The following is a 17,037-nucleotide window of genomic DNA, read 5'->3' as shown; positions in this document are numbered from 1 at the left end:
GCGACCCATACTCTCACTAGAGGTACTCTGGTATAATAATTCCCATGTGACGTATCGTTCGTTACCGTGGAAACGATACTATGAAACGCGAGTCACAGGGCCGTCCACGATGATGATCGTGCCCGTCTCACGAGACCATATATTTCTATCCATGAGAAATGGCACGACTTGACAGAACTTTGGCGAAATTCTCAATTGTTTACGGCGCAAAAATGAGATTTCCGGTTATTTTTCCTACATCACGAGAACCCGACGAGTCGGTAATACATAAGTAAATGAAAAATTTCAATTGATTTTAAAGCAATTAGTATAGTATGCGCGATAAACATTGGCTTCCGTTTTCCTTTTTAAGATGAAATCACGGCTACGGTACTGGGACGCTCAACGATCGCTGCAGGTTGTATGTACACAGTTATGCGCTACGCTACATCGTACATCCACTTGATCCACTACGTACGTACACATCCCGCTATTCCAAATCAGAGACGCAGACGCAGACAGGAGCAACAATTACGACTTTGCAATAGTGGCAAAAGAATGTCAGGAGGAATGTCTTGCTGCGTCGATGCCAAGAACGAGGAACGCGCCGAGCCAACGCGAGTCCGAGGATGCACCGATGTTTTTTGGCTCTGCCTTTTCCTAGCATTCTGGTTTCTTATGGTATGCGACCGGTGTATGTAAACATAAAGTTGCGCATTCCAGTCAACGAGAAGAAAGATCATTTCTATACAATCTAGTATCTTGGATTTCTGAGCAATATGATACAATTAGAAATATATAGTACTCCAATTCGATACATGATTGATGATCAACATGTATGCCACCTCTCTATTCTATTTTCCGACCGGTTGATAATTTGCTTTTGCAAAATTAACGCTACAGATCTTACTGTTACGGTGATCGATACAGTTTCTCCATGGTTGTTTTCATGAGACATTACAATATTTAGCATACCTGTTCAATGATATTTTTTTCTCGATGCTTCTAGTCTCTATCAGAAAGTGAATTATCTGAAATCTCTGAAAGTTTACTATGCCATTCTAATGCCAAAATTCGTTTACAGATCGTGATTGCAGCCTTTGCGGTAGTCTATGGCAATCCCATGCGCCTTGTACATGGATATGACAGTTTTGGAAATACGTGTGGCACGAAGAATAAAAAGTTTGGTAGTATGGAGCTTTCTGGGCAAGATACCAGTGACAAACCGTGAGCATTTGACATTTTTCTCCTCCATTTCCTCGTATTTATACATTTATTTCGAAATATTCATTTTTATACGACGCTTGTTTCGAAATGAGACGTTACGCCTGTGTGTCTCTCTCTCTCATCGTAGATACTTGTTCTTTTTGGATATAAACAACGTCACGCAGTCGCTCAAGATTTGCGTGAAGCAATGTCCTTTTCGAAGCTTGAAGAGCATCGAGGATATTTGTAATTTTTACAAAGAGACTGGATCGCAGCTGTGTCACGATAGACCGGACAGTGATTTTAGCGCGTGTAACAGTGAAAGCAGCAAATTCAAGAATGGTTCTTGTCCCGAATTACCAGTTTATCCCAGTACGCCCATCTTGAATCGTTGTGTTCCAAAGGCAATTCCGGAAGTGGGCGATATGATAATCTCAAATTTATACGGCTTGATTAACTCCTGGGATGTTATCGAACAAGTTTTAGGAGATTTGTGTCAAACGTGGAGGCAAATTTTGGCGCTGTCCTGTCTCGCCTGTGGTGAGGAATTTTGATACATTGCTGACACGACGATGCTAATCAGGAATACTGGATATTTTCTTAATTGTACCATAATTGTATCTCTTCTAGTTTTATCACTTTTTATGATAGTCATCTTTCATTTCTTGGCAAATATCGTTACGTGGATTATAATTGTACTCGTAAGCATCGCTTGCACAGGTAAGATACCTGGTGTTTTCATCGTACATGATTTTTGTGTTTTTTATATTGTAAAACTACACACACACACACACACACACACACAGATCACCTTTACTAATTATAGGTGGCACGGTTCTTTTATGGTTGACATACATCGATATCAAGAAGACGTTGGACAAGACCGAGTCGAGCCAACTTCTCGAAGAGGCTGTTCGAAATGAAAGAGCGTTTCTCGCATTTTCCGTCATCGCTACCGTCATAACGGTAAGTGTCGTGAAATAACACACAGATAAAAATAAAATGAAATATATATATTTTAGCACTTGAGAAAGCACTTTCTTATCTTACAGATTATTCTGTTGTTTCTTTCGTGCATACTACGCAAACGCATCAGTTTCATGGCGGCACTATTCAAAGAGAGCGCGAAATGCTTGAAAGAATTACCCGGCCTATTTCTCCAACCGTTCTTCACATTCTTGTCGTTGATGCTTTTCTTTGCCTTTTGGGTATACGTGATTCTTTGTCTGGCAACAGCTAGTAAGTATGTTTCCATGCTAATTCGAATGGTGAAAAATCGATTGATTCTAATGAAACTTGATTACAGATTATCCCGAGACGAAATCAGTGCAAATGTACAAAAGTACCATCTTTGATCCATTGAATCTAAGCTCAGTCGATGAGAACGCTCCGTTAATCGTGGAAAAGAGAATCGACTTTTCTCTCGAGAGTTTCAAAAGTAAGCGAAGCAATCCTTCACTCGCGTAAAATAAGGATTAATGGCTCGTTGCACATTTCAGCGTTCACGTTCGTGGAATACGTCGACGCAACCTGGGTAAAGTACATGTGGTGGGTGTATCTCATTGGATTGATATGGACGTCGGAATTCATCGTTGGTTGTGAAGTTATGGTATTATCGGGTGCGGTTGCTCGCTGGTACTTTAGGTAATATCATATATGTATATTTACCCTTACTTAATACCCGATTTCGTCGATCGATCGTTTTGTTTTCGCAGAGGTAAAAATGCCAACACGTATCCAGTATGTTCGTCCATTGGACATTTGGTCTGCTATCATATGGGCTCCGTAGCGTGTGGCTCGCTTTTGATAACCATCTTCAAATTGCCTAGATTGATCTTGACGTATCTGCATGCCAAGTAAGGCTCTCAGTACAGTAGAAAGTAAAAATGGATCTTCAACTTGTAAATCAATATTATATTTTCGCTTTTACTTTGATTTTAGATTCGAAAAAACTAAAGAGACATCCCCGTGCGCGCAATGTGGTTTAAGGTGCTGCATCTGTTGCTTCTACTGTCTCGAGAAATTTATTCGATACATGAATCACAACGCGTATACCGTTGTCGCTATAGAGGGTACCCACTTTTGCAACGCTGCCAGAATAGTACGTACACGCAGAAAAAAGACAATTTATTCGACTATTTATTGGAAATTAAACCAAAGAGAGAAACAACTCGTTATCTAATTGTTCAAGGCTTTTACGACAATCGTTAGTAATGCCGTGCAAATAGCGGTGATCAATGGATTTGGCGACTTTATATTGTTTCTGGGAAAGTGTTTCGTCACAGCCACAACCGGAAGCATCGCTTTGCTTTTCATGAGACAAGATCCTAAACTGCACTTTTATGCTATACCTATTTTCATCGTTTGCGTTTTTTCATTTTTTATCGCCCATTGTATAATTTCTCTCTACGAGGTGAGTGTAATCGCGTAACGTTTACATTACATACGTTTATTTTCCTTTTCCATTTGGATTCCATTCCAATCGAATTCCATGCATCTCCATCATTTCAGACTGTTATCGACACACTGTTCTTGTGTATATGCGAGGATAAAAACTTGAACGGTGAGAATGGAAAGTGGCGTCAGTCTGCATTAGCACAAATCGGAGCGTCCAGCAGTAATGCTAATGGGCAACAATCTCACGAGATGACACCGATAAACGAATGAGTACTCGATATTTTACATTTTTCTTTTTATATACACATTTTCGTAGACACGTCCATTTTTAACATTCATTTTTAATATTCATCGAGAGAGAATAGATAAGGGATAGATCTAGACTATAAGTAACTTGCTTTCATTTAATTTTACGTGTCACGTGTCTAATACACTTAATCGAGACACATTCCATTCGATACACACAGTATACACAATGACGTTTACAAATTTTGCACAACCATTTATCACCACCATCGTTTTTACTTGATGATGATTAGGAATATTCAAAAGCATCATGCGAAGAGATTTATGTTTTTAGCACGTTTTTAACGTTCGAGGAAACGATATGCAAGAACAACGTACAAAAAGCAAGATATACATATGTATGTTACTTTTATCTAATCGCGTAATTTCTTTCTTTTTAATTAAGCATGTCGCTCATCGAGACCACGGTCTTATTATGTGATATACTATTGCCATATGTCATCCGAACTGAATCACGAAACTTTTCGCGCGCTACGAGAAAAATAAGCATTTCACCCATGATTCGCATGGAAAAGAAATCAAGAAGATAATAGAGAGCTTCCAGCTTGAAAATAGTAGAGAGAAATGGATCCTAAAATAGAAAACAATGTGTAAGAACTCGATTGATATTTAGGTCCATTTCCAAACGTGTAACATCCTTGCTACATACTAGCTCTTTATTCAATCGCCCCACGTGAGTCGTTTCACGGCTCTTATCAAAATGTTGAAAAGGAAAACTCTGTTGCGTTTGAAAAACATTTAAAGACATTTCTTACTCAATGAAACAATGCAAAGATGCTTACTCATCTTGACTGCAAGTGCAAGTCATAATTATAAAAGAAATGTAGAGATACAGCTTAGTTTATGTTAAAAAATATCCATTCTAATACAACAAAGTGCAATTATGCGTGAGTTTGACAGATTTTTATATACAAAAAGATGTACAGTATTTATTGTATTGACGAGAAATCGTTTCTCAGCTTATTACAAACGATTTTCTATTTTCGAAAGTTTTTATACACTTCTCATTCCTCCTTAAATGTAATTAAATGTCTTGAAATAAGATATCAAAGTGAAAATTCAGTTCACATCTAGATAATAAGAGGCTTGCAGATTTCAACGTACAAAGTATTTTAATAAAGTTATCTTAATAAAAGAAATTAAAGTGTCTGTATACAGACGCGCTTCTAACGACGTCTCTGAAGCTTTTCTCTAATTTCCCCGACTTTTTGCGAATCACCCTTGAATATCTCATCCGTGGGATTAAGTGCGTAAGATTCTTCAGGCTTGTTCGTCCGTTGGGCCATCTTTTGCTCGACTCTGTTTTTGTATTTATTAGCAGCGCTCTTCGTCAACGATTGTCGATACTAAAATTTACCAAACTGTGATATCAGTGAACAACTAAATAAACACCATGCATTTTTTAATTATACGATTTGCATTACCTTGGCAGGGGAAACGTAATGAGGATTTTCCCACAGAGTGTCACCACCAAAACTTTGAGCAAATATTTTCACCGGATTCAAGACGAATCGCGGTCCTATTTCGGTCAGTCCACCATCCTCGGTCAAAATTTGAAAGTTCCTGAACCATATCCTGTTGTCTAGGATGCTGAACGTGTACACGTGATCGAAGAAAGGCTGACTCTTAGGATGATGATGCGGCACACCAAAGATTTGTGTCAATAATTCTCTTAAAAGACTATAATGTCCATGTGTAGTGAAATGTTCGTCAAATGACAATAATGGCCGGGACCCTGTCAAGCAGTTGCCTGCCAACTTTAGTTCTCCCATTGTGTAAACTGTAAATAAAACAGTCGTCATCATCCTCGCTTGCATCACACCCGTATATAAATCTGATTATAGAAACGATACATACTGTTTTCCACAAGAAATTTTGCGCTTGGACCATTGGGCACATTAGCGAGCCACATGTAAAGATCTCGCTTCTTTCGACCTTCAAACAAGATAGACTTGTTGCAATTTTTCATTTCACACATTTCATTTACCACTCGTAAATTCTTGCTACGTTCCATCTTGCACTCTGGACGATGATGAGGCATCAGCTTTTTCATATCGTCCATGAGATGTCGATGCCTGTGACCGATACCTCGAGTAGCGAATACCAATACGCGTTGTCTATTGATCCATTTCACCTGTATAAATGTGTGTTCATCTCTTTTTCTTTTCAATTATTTTTAGCGACTTGTATAAAATTGACTTGGATGAGTGCAGCAAAGAGCGTTAAAAACAAAGAAACGATATACCTACTTGATAAATTGAAGGAATCATAGATTTTATAAAACGTGACATTTTTACTCTAACATTATATCTTCTCACATTGCTCTAAAGCAAGAAACACATAGGTTGGTTATACCTTATTTGTAAGTAATACCTTTTTAGTGGACGGCAGGGTTGGGCATTTCGGCATTGCGAGCACTTTTCTACGTATTTCCTACGTATAAAAACGTATAATACGGTTAGAACATGTATAAAACGGATTAAGGGCACGAAGTAATAGTAAGGAGATCTAACTAGATAGCGTGGAGAGAAGAAAAGTGGCAGCGAAAAATGTTCCGCGCGTGGCCAAGCTCGCTGAATGGAAGAACTTGCAACATTTCGTCGCCATATTGAATATTCGTATATGTTCATTCGTGACATGTGTAGTTGTGCGAAGTGTGTAAAAGTATTGGATACATTGGATAAATAATAATATATTAATACCTAAAAGTTAAACTACGGTTAAAATTAACCGACGTTGGTGAGATTGGGCCTGAAGTCAAGCAACGTTGGGCACGGTGAGCAGCTCGGATGGGTTGCCGCCGTGTGCCGTTGTCCGTGGTGGGAAGCGTGAACTAGTTTACGTCCACTTTGTCAGGCGGCGTATGTAATACATGCCCAACCCTGGTGGACGGCTCGTCTGGCTGTCGCGGCTCATTTTCTTCTTCAACTTGTTCATTCCGTTTTCTCTTCAGTACTTTCTTCGTCATATTTGTTTACCACTTTATCAAGTAGAAACAACAAAGTTATTCTTGATTACGTGGTTGAAATTGTACGCGCGCACGTACATTACGATCAGACACGCCATCGTCATAGTATTTATATTGTGCTAGAAACATTCCAACTCACCAAAGCACTATTGGTAAGGTGCTGCTATTGGTTATGTCCAATCGCAATTCTGCGCAATCTCGGGACATTTTTTTTTCTTTTCATTTTCGTTCGATAATAAACTAGATAAGAAGACTTGTTTCTTGTATTGAATGAGGCTCGTCTTTTGAATCTATTTCTTCATTTTACATAATGCTATCGCAGTATTCCCTAGTCAACTTCCGTGCATGCGTGCGCGCTTGTCCAGTCCGGCTCAGTCCAGCTTCAGTCCGTTAGATATCTACGGCGCGTGTTGTTTTAAGTTTTCATTTAAATAGTTTTGATTTAAATACACTTTAAAAAAATGGATCTGCTATATAATATCAATAGAAGAATCTCCTCGAAATCTTTCTCGAATCAAGAATGGTACGTTTTCTACAAATATATTCCTATTATATATAGTTTTTTGCGCAATAGTGAGATGTAAACATATATGTAAACGCATACTAATTAGGCAGTTTACGAACCGATTTCAATGAAATTTGCTGTAAATATGTATTTTGCCGACTAGAATATGGAATTGACAATTAAAATTAACACTCGACGCAATAAAGGGAATTGTAGGTCATTAAAATACCTGAGGTATTTTGAATGTAATCGACAGTAAGGGCTGGTGAGAGATCAATGTTTTATATGGAAAATTTTAACTCTTGGTTCAATAGTTTGATCGCGGTATTTACGATTCCGCGTAAGTGTACCAAATTTCCATTGATGATCAATCAGTGAAAAGATCCTGCCAAACTATAATATATACCTACTTATCAATGTATTATCAAATATGATAACATTCATGACTTTTACATGACAAGATATACACTCCCCGACTAACAACTATTTTTTCAGTTTATACAATGGAGAATCATTATGTTCTTTATCTAGTCGGAATATAGCAGCATTTACTACAATGACAGAGTTAGATGATAATAGTGGCAAGACTCATGGTTGTCACGTTTATGTAGCTGATTTGAATATGCCATGGCATGCTCACAAGTAAGTAACAATTTACTTAAATTTTCACATTTTTAATATAATCCAAATGCTTACATCGAAAATGTTTGAAAATGTTTGTTTTACCACAAGTTCTTTTACGTTTCTAGAGTGCTATCAAATAAGCACAAGATTACCGCATTAGAATGGGATTTGCCCGGTAACAAATTGGTAGTAGCAGACACAGCTGGAAATGTGCAATTATGGATGTTTAAGGATCATGTTTTAAATGACTGGGCGTTGGTAGGTTCTACATACTTTCCTGGTGAGCATATATTAGGCGCAGCTTGGTTCCATAATGGCAAGAAGGTAATTAAAAGAAATGAACAGTTTAATAGTGAGTAAGAAATATTAGTGAAGACGAAAATAAATCAACATTACTAATTTCAGCTGTTACTTTGTTTTTCTAATATATTTTCTTTAAATTCTCTAGACAGGATTAGTGACAGAAAAGAAAGACAGCATTCATTACAGCGAAAAGTTTAATCATTTATTGTTTGCACCTTCGGTGAGACAATTTGGTGGTAGAGCCGCTGAAGGCGTGTTGGTGGTCTCGACGACGGGTATGGTCGGTGCAGTCATGATCACGAAGGATCTTCAGAATCCAGTCTGTTATTCGACGGAGAGCCTTGGCAATACGAGGCACCGTATAACCGCGGTTGACCTGTGCTATGGCAAAAGTATTGTCAGCTACATGTATGATTTGTAAATATTTATCTGTATCACACGCATATCTAATATTTACCCCATCAATTTCAGATGGTCATTTTCTTGTCGCCGTTAGCAGTGGTAGCACTTGCCTGCCCGTAAGATGCTACAGGGTATTAGTGCGCAAAAATGATGACAAGTGCACCATAACTTCGCAAGCTCTGCCGAGCTTGTTCCTCCAGGAGGGAGCATCCAAAGACAATACATGTGAGATAGAAAACTAATTTGCAGAGCGATAATCTAGTAGCAGTAGTAGTAGTTTTATCGTTCAATAACTTGACTCTCTAGCAGGTACGATTGTGACGCATCTAAAATTTGTGGTCAGAGAAGATGCGGATTCTCTGGTTATCGCGGCGAATAGCGAAAGCGGTGGATTCGTAGAGGTGTGGGAGTTGCGGGAGAAATCTCAACCGGTTCACAAACTGTTCCAACCAAAGAGTTTGGAATCTTTCAAGACAGTTATTTGGCAGTATCAATCACAATATCGTTGTCAATCACCGGTCACGGCAATAGCTACTACAAAATTAGCGATAGTGACAACGCTACCACCTCCGAGTTACGTGATAATAGCGTTGGCAGACTCGTCGGTGCATTGTCTAAATCGTTTGGACTGTCTCAAGGAAGTGGCGTTTTCATCCTTGAATATGTGTTGGCGTCAAGATGAACCTAGCAATAAATACTTGAAGAGTTCAGTGTCTATCGCTCACATGGATCTCTCGTGGCTGGGATGCGTGCTTCTCGCGTGTGACACTCGTGGCAATCTATACCTCTACAAATTATTGCCAGATAGTACCGCAGGTACGCATGTATACAGTATCGAGTTTCTCGTGTTCGTTAGCCACCTTGCGTTACATTTCGCAAACTTTTCAATTTCTTTGAGACGAAAACCTTGGAAACGGAAACATTAGAAACCGCAGTATAGACGATTCATGCGATTTCATAGGTACGTCAATGTCGTTGAGCTACGCCTGTACCTTGCTCGAGTATTGTTTGGTAACGGGATTGGATTGGTTGGATGTACTCTTATGCCTGAGATTGTCCATGATTGAAGCATTGTGCGAACGACTAGATGCCTCCCTTAACAGACAACCGCAGTCTACACAGCAATATCACTACATTCAATTTTTATGCATCAAGACGTCATTATACAGGTAAAGTTAAAGGTTATCTTTGATTTGACTCGATAGATGAGACACAAGGCTACTCAACACCTCGTAAGTCACAGAGAGAATAATTGCGTCCAATATTTTCAGAATGCTCGTGTCGGGACAGAACAAGGCGGCTGATCTATCGTCATTATTGATGATACACTCTGTAGCTACGGCTTTTAAATCTCTACTGAGACCATCCGATCTAATATCTCATGACAAAGGTCCAGCAGAAAGTTTAGCGGCGGTGATAACGGATGTTGTCACTGATGTCGACAAGGTAATTGATAATTTCTTTCATTTACGTCGATGAACAATAAATTGATTGAAAATGAATTGAATCGTGGAGGCACAAGTAGTAAAACTAGATATAATTTTGATATAATTAATGAAGAAAACCCCAGAATTAATTTATTAATCGATTTGTCCTATTTGTATATTCCTGTTAGGTGTTGTTACATCTCGATCCGAAAGAATTTACGGTAGAGCCGAGCACGTTACAGTCGTTACAACAACTCATTCAATGGGTCGCTGATTTGGCTTTGAACTTGTTGGCCAGATTACCCGAACAAAGAATGCAAATGAAGACTGGCGGTGTAAGTATTTGATAAGTACCTGTACCTCACTTAATTGTGAAATGCTAAATGGCGACTACGAGACTACGAAACGTATCATTACAATCTTGCTTTAATATATTTTCTTACGTGTAATTTTTCCTCTTTACAGTATGAACTTCTCAAGGATCACAAAGCCTTGAATACCGTTCGAGAACTATTGGTCATCATACGCATCTGGGGATTGCTTCGCCCATCTTGTCTTCCGGTATTTCTTCGTAGCGCGGATCTCGACGTATTGGCCACGCTGTTTCGCTTGTTGTCGAAATTGGTGCAATCTAACGGAGATACACAGCAGCAACAGCAACAGCAGCAATCACAACAGCAGCAGCAGCAGCAGCAGGTGGACGATGGTTTAATCGGTAGGTTTTTACGTGTTACAATTTTTTTCAAGTTTCCAATGTTACAGATTATATTGCGACAAAGCGACTCTCCAACTCCACAAGCACAAACAGTGTAAGAAAAAGTAAAACTAACATTTCTGGTATGAATTTTTTTTACAATCGTGATATTATATGATATTCAATTAAACCCATACAAGGCAAGTCATTTAAACAAGCTGATATAATGCACTTTTGAAATCGTTATCTCCAAAAAAGAATGAAATTTTATTTTTATTTGCTATAATCTTTACCACGTGGTAGTTACAATGGTGATGCAAATTGAAGTGTCACCGTGTACTTGATTACCGTGAGTTGCGGTCAGGAAGTCCGATAAAACACATCCTGACCACGTCCTGAATCGCGCGGAACAATTCACTTTGCGCGCTGGTGTCGTGTAATAACATGATAACATAAATCAGAAGAAGCAGAGGCATAATGGAATAATGTTTTGCATTTTGCTCCTGCAGTGCGACGATATAAATACAATAATATTCTGATCGTATACGCGTAATATGCTTTGCATGCAAAAATCAACGGAAAGTGATCCACTAACGAAGATACAATGGCTACCAAGCTTGCGATCAGACACAAGGACTCTCTCGTCTTGAAGGAAAATAAGCTGTTACGCAACTGTGAGACTCGCAAACAGTCGAAGCTGAAACAATATGAGCATCTGTCGCTCCCTTGGTTAATATTGGGCATATTTTTGGCTTATTGGCTCATCTTGTGTCCTCTGACATGGGCCGCATGCTACGTATCGACATTGACAACACACTGGCCTTCATACTGGCCCTCTTTCTTCTGGACAGTCGCATTTCTAACATGGATCATCATCACCTGCGGACTAATGATCTTTTGGAGGTATTTACAAGTTAAACAAAATGACGAAATTAATGTGATCTCGAAATATGGCTCGGATAACGTAGCGGAAAGACCTACAAGTACCCACCAGATGACCGTGTCAATCGAAGACGCAAAGTCTCCCGAGACAAAGAGGACGAACGATATATCCGATAGGATCGATCGGGAAAACTTGCGAAGAAAGGATCTACCACCGTTGTTGATACACAAACGAATGTCTGGCGAAGAAATCGAAGATACTGGAGTCGTGCACGTTGAAAAGGAGAACGAAACAGCTGAGTTGAACGTAGCCAGTGATTACGTCGAGAAGAGTCCTTTGCAGAATTATCTGAAATTAGTGACAGTGTCACCATCCGAGGACGAGATAAAGATGCCAATGTCTCCAAAGACACCAATGTCGCCGAGAGAATTGTTTTTCATCGATCTGATTCGCGAGGCGGAGAAAGCCGAGAATGCGCACTCGCTGAAAACGAAAGGACGTTTCTTTCCGAGTGAAGCAATGGAGAAGGATACAACGAGAAACGTGCAGGATCGAAAGAACGAGAGAGACGCAGAGGCAGAGGACAAGGAAGACGTGAATAATGAGAGGAACGAAGAAACAAACAACGGAGAAGAATCGAAGCAAGAGTCCTGTTACTTCATAGCGGATGTCGACAGTCGAGTTTGTGAAAAAACGCAAGTATTTCTTCAGATCGAGCCGAGTGTGAGCGAACAAGTGGATTTGATCGTGGAGATTCCATCTAACGAATCCAATGAAGCGAATTTCCAAGAAGCTTCGCGAGCCGATTGGATTACCGAGGATAACGAGTAATGGCTATAATTAGTCGATGTGGCAGATGCGATACAAGTGGGAAATCATTTACAAAACACCCTGTCCCTGTCGAAAAGAAAAATCGAAATGCCGCGTAAATAAAGTACATCATATCATTAGCAACAAGTGTGCTCTTTTTGAACCCTTTTCTACTACCTTGTCCTCCTCTAGAAGGTCGCGATTCGTGAAAATGAAACCTTTTTGCCAGAATAAGGTCTTTTCTGTTTTCCAGAAGAGTGTTGCTTGCTGCCAAACCAAATCATGATCCCACAGTTGCATCAAGCCAATAGCATAACTGCCATAGTCTCGCCAATTTTATTTTATCAAAACTTTCCGCTACAGGTAAGAATTGCCCGTCGTGTCTTTCAAGTATTTTCATTGCTTTCGGCAAGAGATAGCTGGAACGTTTCTCATTCGTTTTCTACTCATTCACGCGTCAAAGTATACAAAGTTGTTTAATATTGCAATTTGTAATTGTAGCTAGAGTACCGAGTGGAACCGGAACAGCTCATTTTTACGCCTGAAATGAACCCCGTTGAAAGCTGCATGCACAGCGGACAGATCGTCGACACGATACGACACCTGTACTTGGGGAAACAGCCGCTTCTAGTGAAGCAATGTACAAGGTATTACATACCGGTTCTCATGAAATAAGTGGATAGGCCTATTTTAGTAACGTATTGTTAATGTATTACTTTTTAACGGTTCCATATATACGGTACGTATGTTTGCCACGTGTGTTTTCAGATGTGGCGGTAAAGCACAGGTACAAAATATGACGCGGACAGCGGCAATCAGGGCCTGGGACCAAAGATGGACACGAGCTTGTCGATGCGGTGGTATTTGGCGAATTCACAAGGCCTGCTAGATTGCCTGCTAAATGTTTTCGTGTCAATTATTAATAATAAATTATCTTAATTAATTATAAGCTATTAAGATAAGCTGTACTTAATAATGTTAATTTTTTCTAAATTAACAATAAATGTCACAAGTATGAAAGTTGTACGCTCCATTCGAACCAGGTTTTATTATAGCGAAGCTTCGTTACATCGGATTTCGCAAAAAACAAAACAAACAAAAAAGAAAGAAACGTTAGGAGGAATGTTAATACGCACAAATCCAAGTTCCTGATATTTTGATGTCATTATTGTCATGGAAAGGTCGCTCAATGGCTCTCTCCCTTTTTGCCGGATACTCTCTTGAACTCGCCCATGTTGGTAGTCGAGATCGGTGAACCAATCACAATCAAATGATCGATTCTCGTGGTTTCCGAACCATTCTGATTATCTATCACAAAGATTTGAAGATTCTGCACGTTCTGGAACTTTACGTAGCGCAATGGAATCGGATTTCCCTCCTCGAGATCCTTGGCCGACAACCTGCGTCAAAGTTACGCGTGTATAAATGCACGTAACATCGTGTATCCTACATGATTTTTACGAGAAACGTCGCAAGTGAGACTCGCTTTTTTAATAAATCAAAAAGATCACTGGATTACGAGTCCGAATCTCAATTGTCGTCCATGCGATGAAACAGTCTCGAAAAAATATTTCAACTGCACGTAATTATAATAGAAGCATGTTCAAGAGAACCTTTCTGATTCTTTTACAAGAGAGAATACGTATATCTTGCCTTGAACATTGAAAAGTTGTACATGTCTATTCAAAGCTTACTTTAGGTCTTGAATACTAGTATTGGAGTTTGCCATTTCAAAGTCGATTGTTCTCGGCTGGTTAATAAATAATTTAATATTTTTCGGTCCATTCTCAGCAGGCCCTTTGATCTTGAGCGAGTGCACTTTGACGGGTTGCGAGAACGTAATAGACATTATCAATTGCTCGTCCTCGTCGCTCTGTAGGTATCCGCTGTCCGAGTTCAGACACTGAGGGAATGTGTGGTAGTCCGACTCATTCAGGCACTCGCATTGTTGTTTCATTATGAAACTGGACAAATCCATCTGTAAGATGAGCCAAATCCCTTCAGTGGATAGTAGAGTTAACACGCATCACAGTAAGATAAAATAAAATAAACTTTGATGTATAATATATGAAAAATAATGGAATTTAATCTGAATTTATTTTAAATTTATATTTAATTAAAATCAACTTTAATCAATTTCACCATCTTTAGGCAGCAAAATGCAGGATGTGAAAATGATTTCTATACTTATTCGTAACAACGATGACACGTAACGATGAGATATATGCGAAAATAGTCTTTTTTACGTTTCTCAAGAGTTAATCTCGCCAAAAATTTGCAACTAAACAATTTATCAATTAAATACAATTTCGTCCATATTATCTTTTATTCGAATATAAATGAAGAGAAATTATATATAGTTGCACAATTAAACGAGATGCGATTGCGAGAGGCGAAACGTGTCTTTTTTTCTATACATTTTAATTTTCTTTTTTCCTCTTTGAATTGTTTCCAATTTTGATGAAATCAAAACAATTATTCGAACAGAAGAGAAAAAGTTGATAGCATATTGATCGACAGTATATTTTCTTATTATATTTCTTTATTGTGCGAGTATAAAATTGAAAGACTTGTTCGTGTCACTGGTTGGGAACATTCAGATGAAGGTTATTAAATCAACAAGCATGCAAGTACCAAGGTTGTATTATTTTCGATACAACATTCAATGTCAATATATTCAACGTATTTATAATTAATTGGAAAAATGAAAATTACCAGTTAAAGGCAAATTATTATTACGTTGTTACGTGTAACATACAAAAGGTCAAATTACAGGCAATATATTTAAAAAACGACAAACTTAATTAACGTATCAAACCTTTCATTCAATCAAATATCGATATGGGGGTGTTCTTTCCATTAAGTTTATGTATTTCCCTCAACAAACTGTGTGTGTGTGTGTGTAATGTAAATTTGTAATTGAAATGGACATTTTTTTAGCTGTATCAAAATCCGTTGTGATTTTCACATTCGGATATGTTCCACCAAAGTAGCATAGATATTGACGTTTTGATATTTGCAATTTGCGTGTAATCAAACACGATATGCAATAGGCTGACTCTTGTGATAATCTTACACAATTCTTTGATTTTTCTAACATTAACTCAAGTAAATTGTATCAATTTTTCAAAAAGTAGTCTTGATCACTCCATTACTCTTATTGTCATACAATTTCGTTAGCATGCGTTGAAAGTTAGTCTTTTCTCTCGTTTACTCTCTCTCTTTCTCTCGATTTATTCATAAATTAGTAAATTTAAAATTGCGATAGGAATACAGGAAATTCCGAGTAAAGTAACGTCCTAGTAAAGCATAAAAAAATACCTTTGCAAGAGTACATTCTTTATTCAAAAACAAAATTAATTGATGTTGCAAATTGAATTATTGATAAACATGAATTTCAGTAAATAATAAGTAAGCTTGCAAGATTATAAAAAGCATAATATGGAATCTAGTATAGCGTTATATAATTTTTGTATTAAAAAAAAAGAAAAAAAAAAGGGAAAAAAAAAAGAGAACTCCAATGTTCTATTTGTAATCTATAATAAAGGTCAAATAACAATTAATAACAAGTATTTCATTGGTACTTATTCCAGCAGTACAGAATCACAGCGAGAAAGATCATTCCAAAGATATGGTAGTAGACATTATCGGTGGTTCGTACATGTCCAGACACGGGATCCGTGACCGAGTCCTCCGTGTCATCGGAGTCGCCGCTTCCGTAAAATTGCTGGATCTTTGATTCCAGTCCTACTGGATCCGCACCTTGACACTGACCCAGCTTGGTGCGTCTGCGATAGAAAATAAAGGTGGGCATTGCGCGAACATCCTGTACCGAAGCGGTGTCCGCACATTTGTCCACGTCCACTTTGAGAAACACCGCCTTGGGATACTTTAACGACAGTTGCTCAAACACTGGAGCGATTCTCTGACAAGGTCCACACCTGCACAATTCAACGGGTGTCACAACTCAAGCGAGACGTGTATCCTCAATTAAAATTCAACCCATAGCAAATGGTGAAAGCACTTAATTAATATAAATCGTTCGGTGAGAGAAATCCTGTCGGCAAAACGTGGAATTGATTCGGGACGACATTTGTAACGCGCGTACGAGTCAGTGGAATCGTTATAATTTGTATACTCGAAAGAATATTATGGGAATATGATTAATACGCGATGGACAAGGTGAATAATAACCTAAAACTGCTTACCAACTTGCCGTGAAGTCGACAACGACGAGCTTATGCCCGGCACTGGCTAATTCACCATGGAAGTGGCGATCATCATTAATTATTCGTACTGCTCCCATTGTTTCGATCAATCGCTCAATCGCATTAAAGTCACCGCACTAACCACTCCGTCCGACAAACGGAATCAAAGTCATCAAAATTGAACGAAATATTCGAGCAATATTCGACCGAAGAATGACTGGCAATTCATCCGAGAAGTCGGTGGAGACCTCTCTCGGAAATTCGTCAAACGTATCAGTATCACCGTATTGTTTTCGGATTTTATTTGCTTTCACAATCCTTTTTT

The 17,037-nt window shown here is 38.6% G+C and overlaps 5 protein-coding genes across 12 annotated transcripts; 3 read left to right on the top strand and 2 right to left on the bottom strand.

Annotated features, from left to right (window-relative positions):
- Positions 1 to 53: 53 nt before the first annotated feature.
- LOC105283352 (CTL-like protein 1) lies at positions 54 to 5,061 on the top strand. Of its 3 annotated transcripts, none has more exons than XM_026968746.1 (12): positions 54 to 271; positions 353 to 660; positions 1,064 to 1,206; positions 1,334 to 1,725; positions 1,816 to 1,905; positions 2,012 to 2,151; positions 2,238 to 2,424; positions 2,492 to 2,623; positions 2,685 to 2,829; positions 2,901 to 3,041; positions 3,127 to 3,286; positions 3,377 to 3,840. In XM_026968746.1, the coding sequence occupies exons 2-12, from the start codon at positions 403 to 405 to the stop codon at positions 3,614 to 3,616; spliced, it is 2,028 nt and encodes a 675-aa protein (XP_026824547.1). In that variant the 5' UTR covers positions 54 to 271; positions 353 to 402; the 3' UTR covers positions 3,617 to 3,840. The 3 variants fall into 3 exon arrangements, with proteins under 3 accessions (XP_026824547.1, XP_026824546.1, XP_011344351.1); XM_026968745.1 differs by lacking the exon at positions 54 to 271 and having other exon boundaries at positions 3,377 to 3,598; positions 3,697 to 3,852; XM_011346049.3 differs by lacking the exon at positions 54 to 271 and having other exon boundaries at positions 357 to 673; positions 3,377 to 3,598; positions 3,697 to 5,061.
- LOC105283341 (ribosome biogenesis protein BRX1 homolog) lies at positions 4,777 to 6,975 on the bottom strand. 3 transcript variants are annotated; one of them, XM_011346033.3, is made up of 5 exons: positions 6,591 to 6,907; positions 6,262 to 6,321; positions 5,746 to 6,022; positions 5,313 to 5,668; positions 4,777 to 5,234 (listed from the first exon to the last, which is right to left on the bottom strand). In XM_011346033.3, exons 2-5 carry the CDS (start codon positions 6,295 to 6,297, stop codon positions 5,055 to 5,057), a joined length of 849 nt encoding a protein of 282 aa, XP_011344335.1. In that variant the 5' UTR covers positions 6,298 to 6,321; positions 6,591 to 6,907; the 3' UTR covers positions 4,777 to 5,054. The 3 variants fall into 3 exon arrangements, with proteins under 3 accessions (XP_011344335.1, XP_026824556.1, XP_019888450.1); XM_026968755.1 differs by lacking the exon at positions 6,591 to 6,907 and adding an exon at positions 6,402 to 6,563; XM_020032891.2 differs by lacking the exon at positions 6,262 to 6,321 and having other exon boundaries at positions 6,770 to 6,975.
- A 198-nt stretch (positions 6,976 to 7,173) lies between these two features.
- LOC105283335 (mediator of RNA polymerase II transcription subunit 16) lies at positions 7,174 to 13,519 on the top strand. 2 transcript variants are annotated; one of them, XM_011346019.3, is made up of 13 exons: positions 7,174 to 7,379; positions 7,857 to 8,003; positions 8,111 to 8,309; positions 8,434 to 8,680; positions 8,760 to 8,915; positions 9,000 to 9,506; positions 9,652 to 9,859; positions 9,962 to 10,136; positions 10,306 to 10,452; positions 10,583 to 10,832; positions 12,758 to 12,867; positions 13,006 to 13,151; positions 13,273 to 13,519. In XM_011346019.3, the coding sequence occupies exons 1-13, from the start codon at positions 7,318 to 7,320 to the stop codon at positions 13,391 to 13,393; spliced, it is 2,475 nt and encodes an 824-aa protein (XP_011344321.1). In that variant the 5' UTR covers positions 7,174 to 7,317; the 3' UTR covers positions 13,394 to 13,519. The 2 variants fall into 2 exon arrangements, with proteins under 2 accessions (XP_011344321.1, XP_011344312.1); XM_011346010.3 differs by having other exon boundaries at positions 8,997 to 9,506.
- Positions 10,933 to 12,648, top strand: LOC113561729. The gene has a single exon (XM_026968753.1). It carries the CDS (start codon positions 11,416 to 11,418, stop codon positions 12,523 to 12,525), a length of 1,110 nt encoding a protein of 369 aa, XP_026824554.1. The 5' UTR covers positions 10,933 to 11,415; the 3' UTR covers positions 12,526 to 12,648.
- LOC105283324 (thioredoxin-like protein 1) lies at positions 13,193 to 17,013 on the bottom strand. Of its 3 annotated transcripts, none has more exons than XR_002193561.2 (5): positions 16,713 to 17,013; positions 16,166 to 16,445; positions 14,199 to 14,482; positions 13,641 to 13,904; positions 13,193 to 13,401 (listed from the first exon to the last, which is right to left on the bottom strand). XR_002193561.2 is itself a non-coding variant. In XM_011345981.3 (4 exons), exons 1-4 carry the CDS (start codon positions 16,808 to 16,810, stop codon positions 13,691 to 13,693), a joined length of 876 nt encoding a protein of 291 aa, XP_011344283.1. In that variant the 5' UTR covers positions 16,811 to 17,013; the 3' UTR covers positions 13,531 to 13,690. The 3 variants fall into 3 exon arrangements, 1 of the variants encoding a protein (XP_011344283.1); XR_894657.3 differs by having other exon boundaries at positions 13,193 to 13,398; XM_011345981.3 differs by lacking the exon at positions 13,193 to 13,401 and having other exon boundaries at positions 13,531 to 13,904.
- Between the last annotated feature and the right edge of the window lie 24 nt (positions 17,014 to 17,037).

Source organism: Ooceraea biroi, chromosome 4 (assembly GCF_003672135.1).
Source record: "Ooceraea biroi isolate clonal line C1 chromosome 4, Obir_v5.4, whole genome shotgun sequence".
Classification (NCBI taxonomy): Eukaryota; Metazoa; Arthropoda; class Insecta; order Hymenoptera; family Formicidae; genus Ooceraea; species Ooceraea biroi.
Note: the sequence above shows the minus strand (reverse complement) of the source record. Positions and strands in the feature narration are given on the sequence as shown.

Bases quoted from the DNA above. Each gene is read 5' to 3' on its own strand.
- LOC105283352 (XM_026968745.1), top strand. From the start codon at position 403: ATGTACACAGTTATGCGCTACGCTACATCGTACATCCACTTGATCCAC. The intron at 661-1,063 runs GTATGCGACCGG...ATTCGTTTACAG, and splicing joins TAGCATTCTGGTTTCTTATG to ATCGTGATTGCAGCCTTTGC. The intron at 2,152-2,237 runs GTAAGTGTCGTG...CTTATCTTACAG, and splicing joins TCATCGCTACCGTCATAACG to ATTATTCTGTTGTTTCTTTC.
- LOC105283341 (XM_026968755.1), bottom strand. From the start codon at position 6,527: ATGTCACGAATGAACATATACGAATATTCAATATGGCGACGAAATGTT. The intron at 6,322-6,401 runs GTTAGATCTCCT...TTTTATACGTAG, and splicing joins TCTTCTCTCCACGCTATCTA to GAAATACGTAGAAAAGTGCT. The intron at 5,235-5,312 runs GTAATGCAAATC...GGTAAATTTTAG, and splicing joins ATTACGTTTCCCCTGCCAAG to TATCGACAATCGTTGACGAA.
- LOC105283335 (XM_011346010.3), top strand. From the start codon at position 7,318: ATGGATCTGCTATATAATATCAATAGAAGAATCTCCTCGAAATCTTTC. The intron at 8,310-8,433 runs GTAATTAAAAGA...TAAATTCTCTAG, and splicing joins GGTTCCATAATGGCAAGAAG to ACAGGATTAGTGACAGAAAA. The intron at 10,453-10,582 runs GTAAGTATTTGA...TCCTCTTTACAG, and splicing joins TGCAAATGAAGACTGGCGGT to TATGAACTTCTCAAGGATCA.
- LOC113561729 (XM_026968753.1), top strand. From the start codon at position 11,416: ATGGCTACCAAGCTTGCGATCAGACACAAGGACTCTCTCGTCTTGAAG.
- LOC105283324 (XM_011345981.3), bottom strand. From the start codon at position 16,810: ATGGGAGCAGTACGAATAATTAATGATGATCGCCACTTCCATGGTGAA. The intron at 14,483-16,165 runs GTACGAACCACC...CTCATCTTACAG, and splicing joins CGGATCCCGTGTCTGGACAT to ATGGATTTGTCCAGTTTCAT. The intron at 13,905-14,198 runs GTAAGCTTTGAA...ACTTTGACGCAG, and splicing joins ACTAGTATTCAAGACCTAAA to GTTGTCGGCCAAGGATCTCG.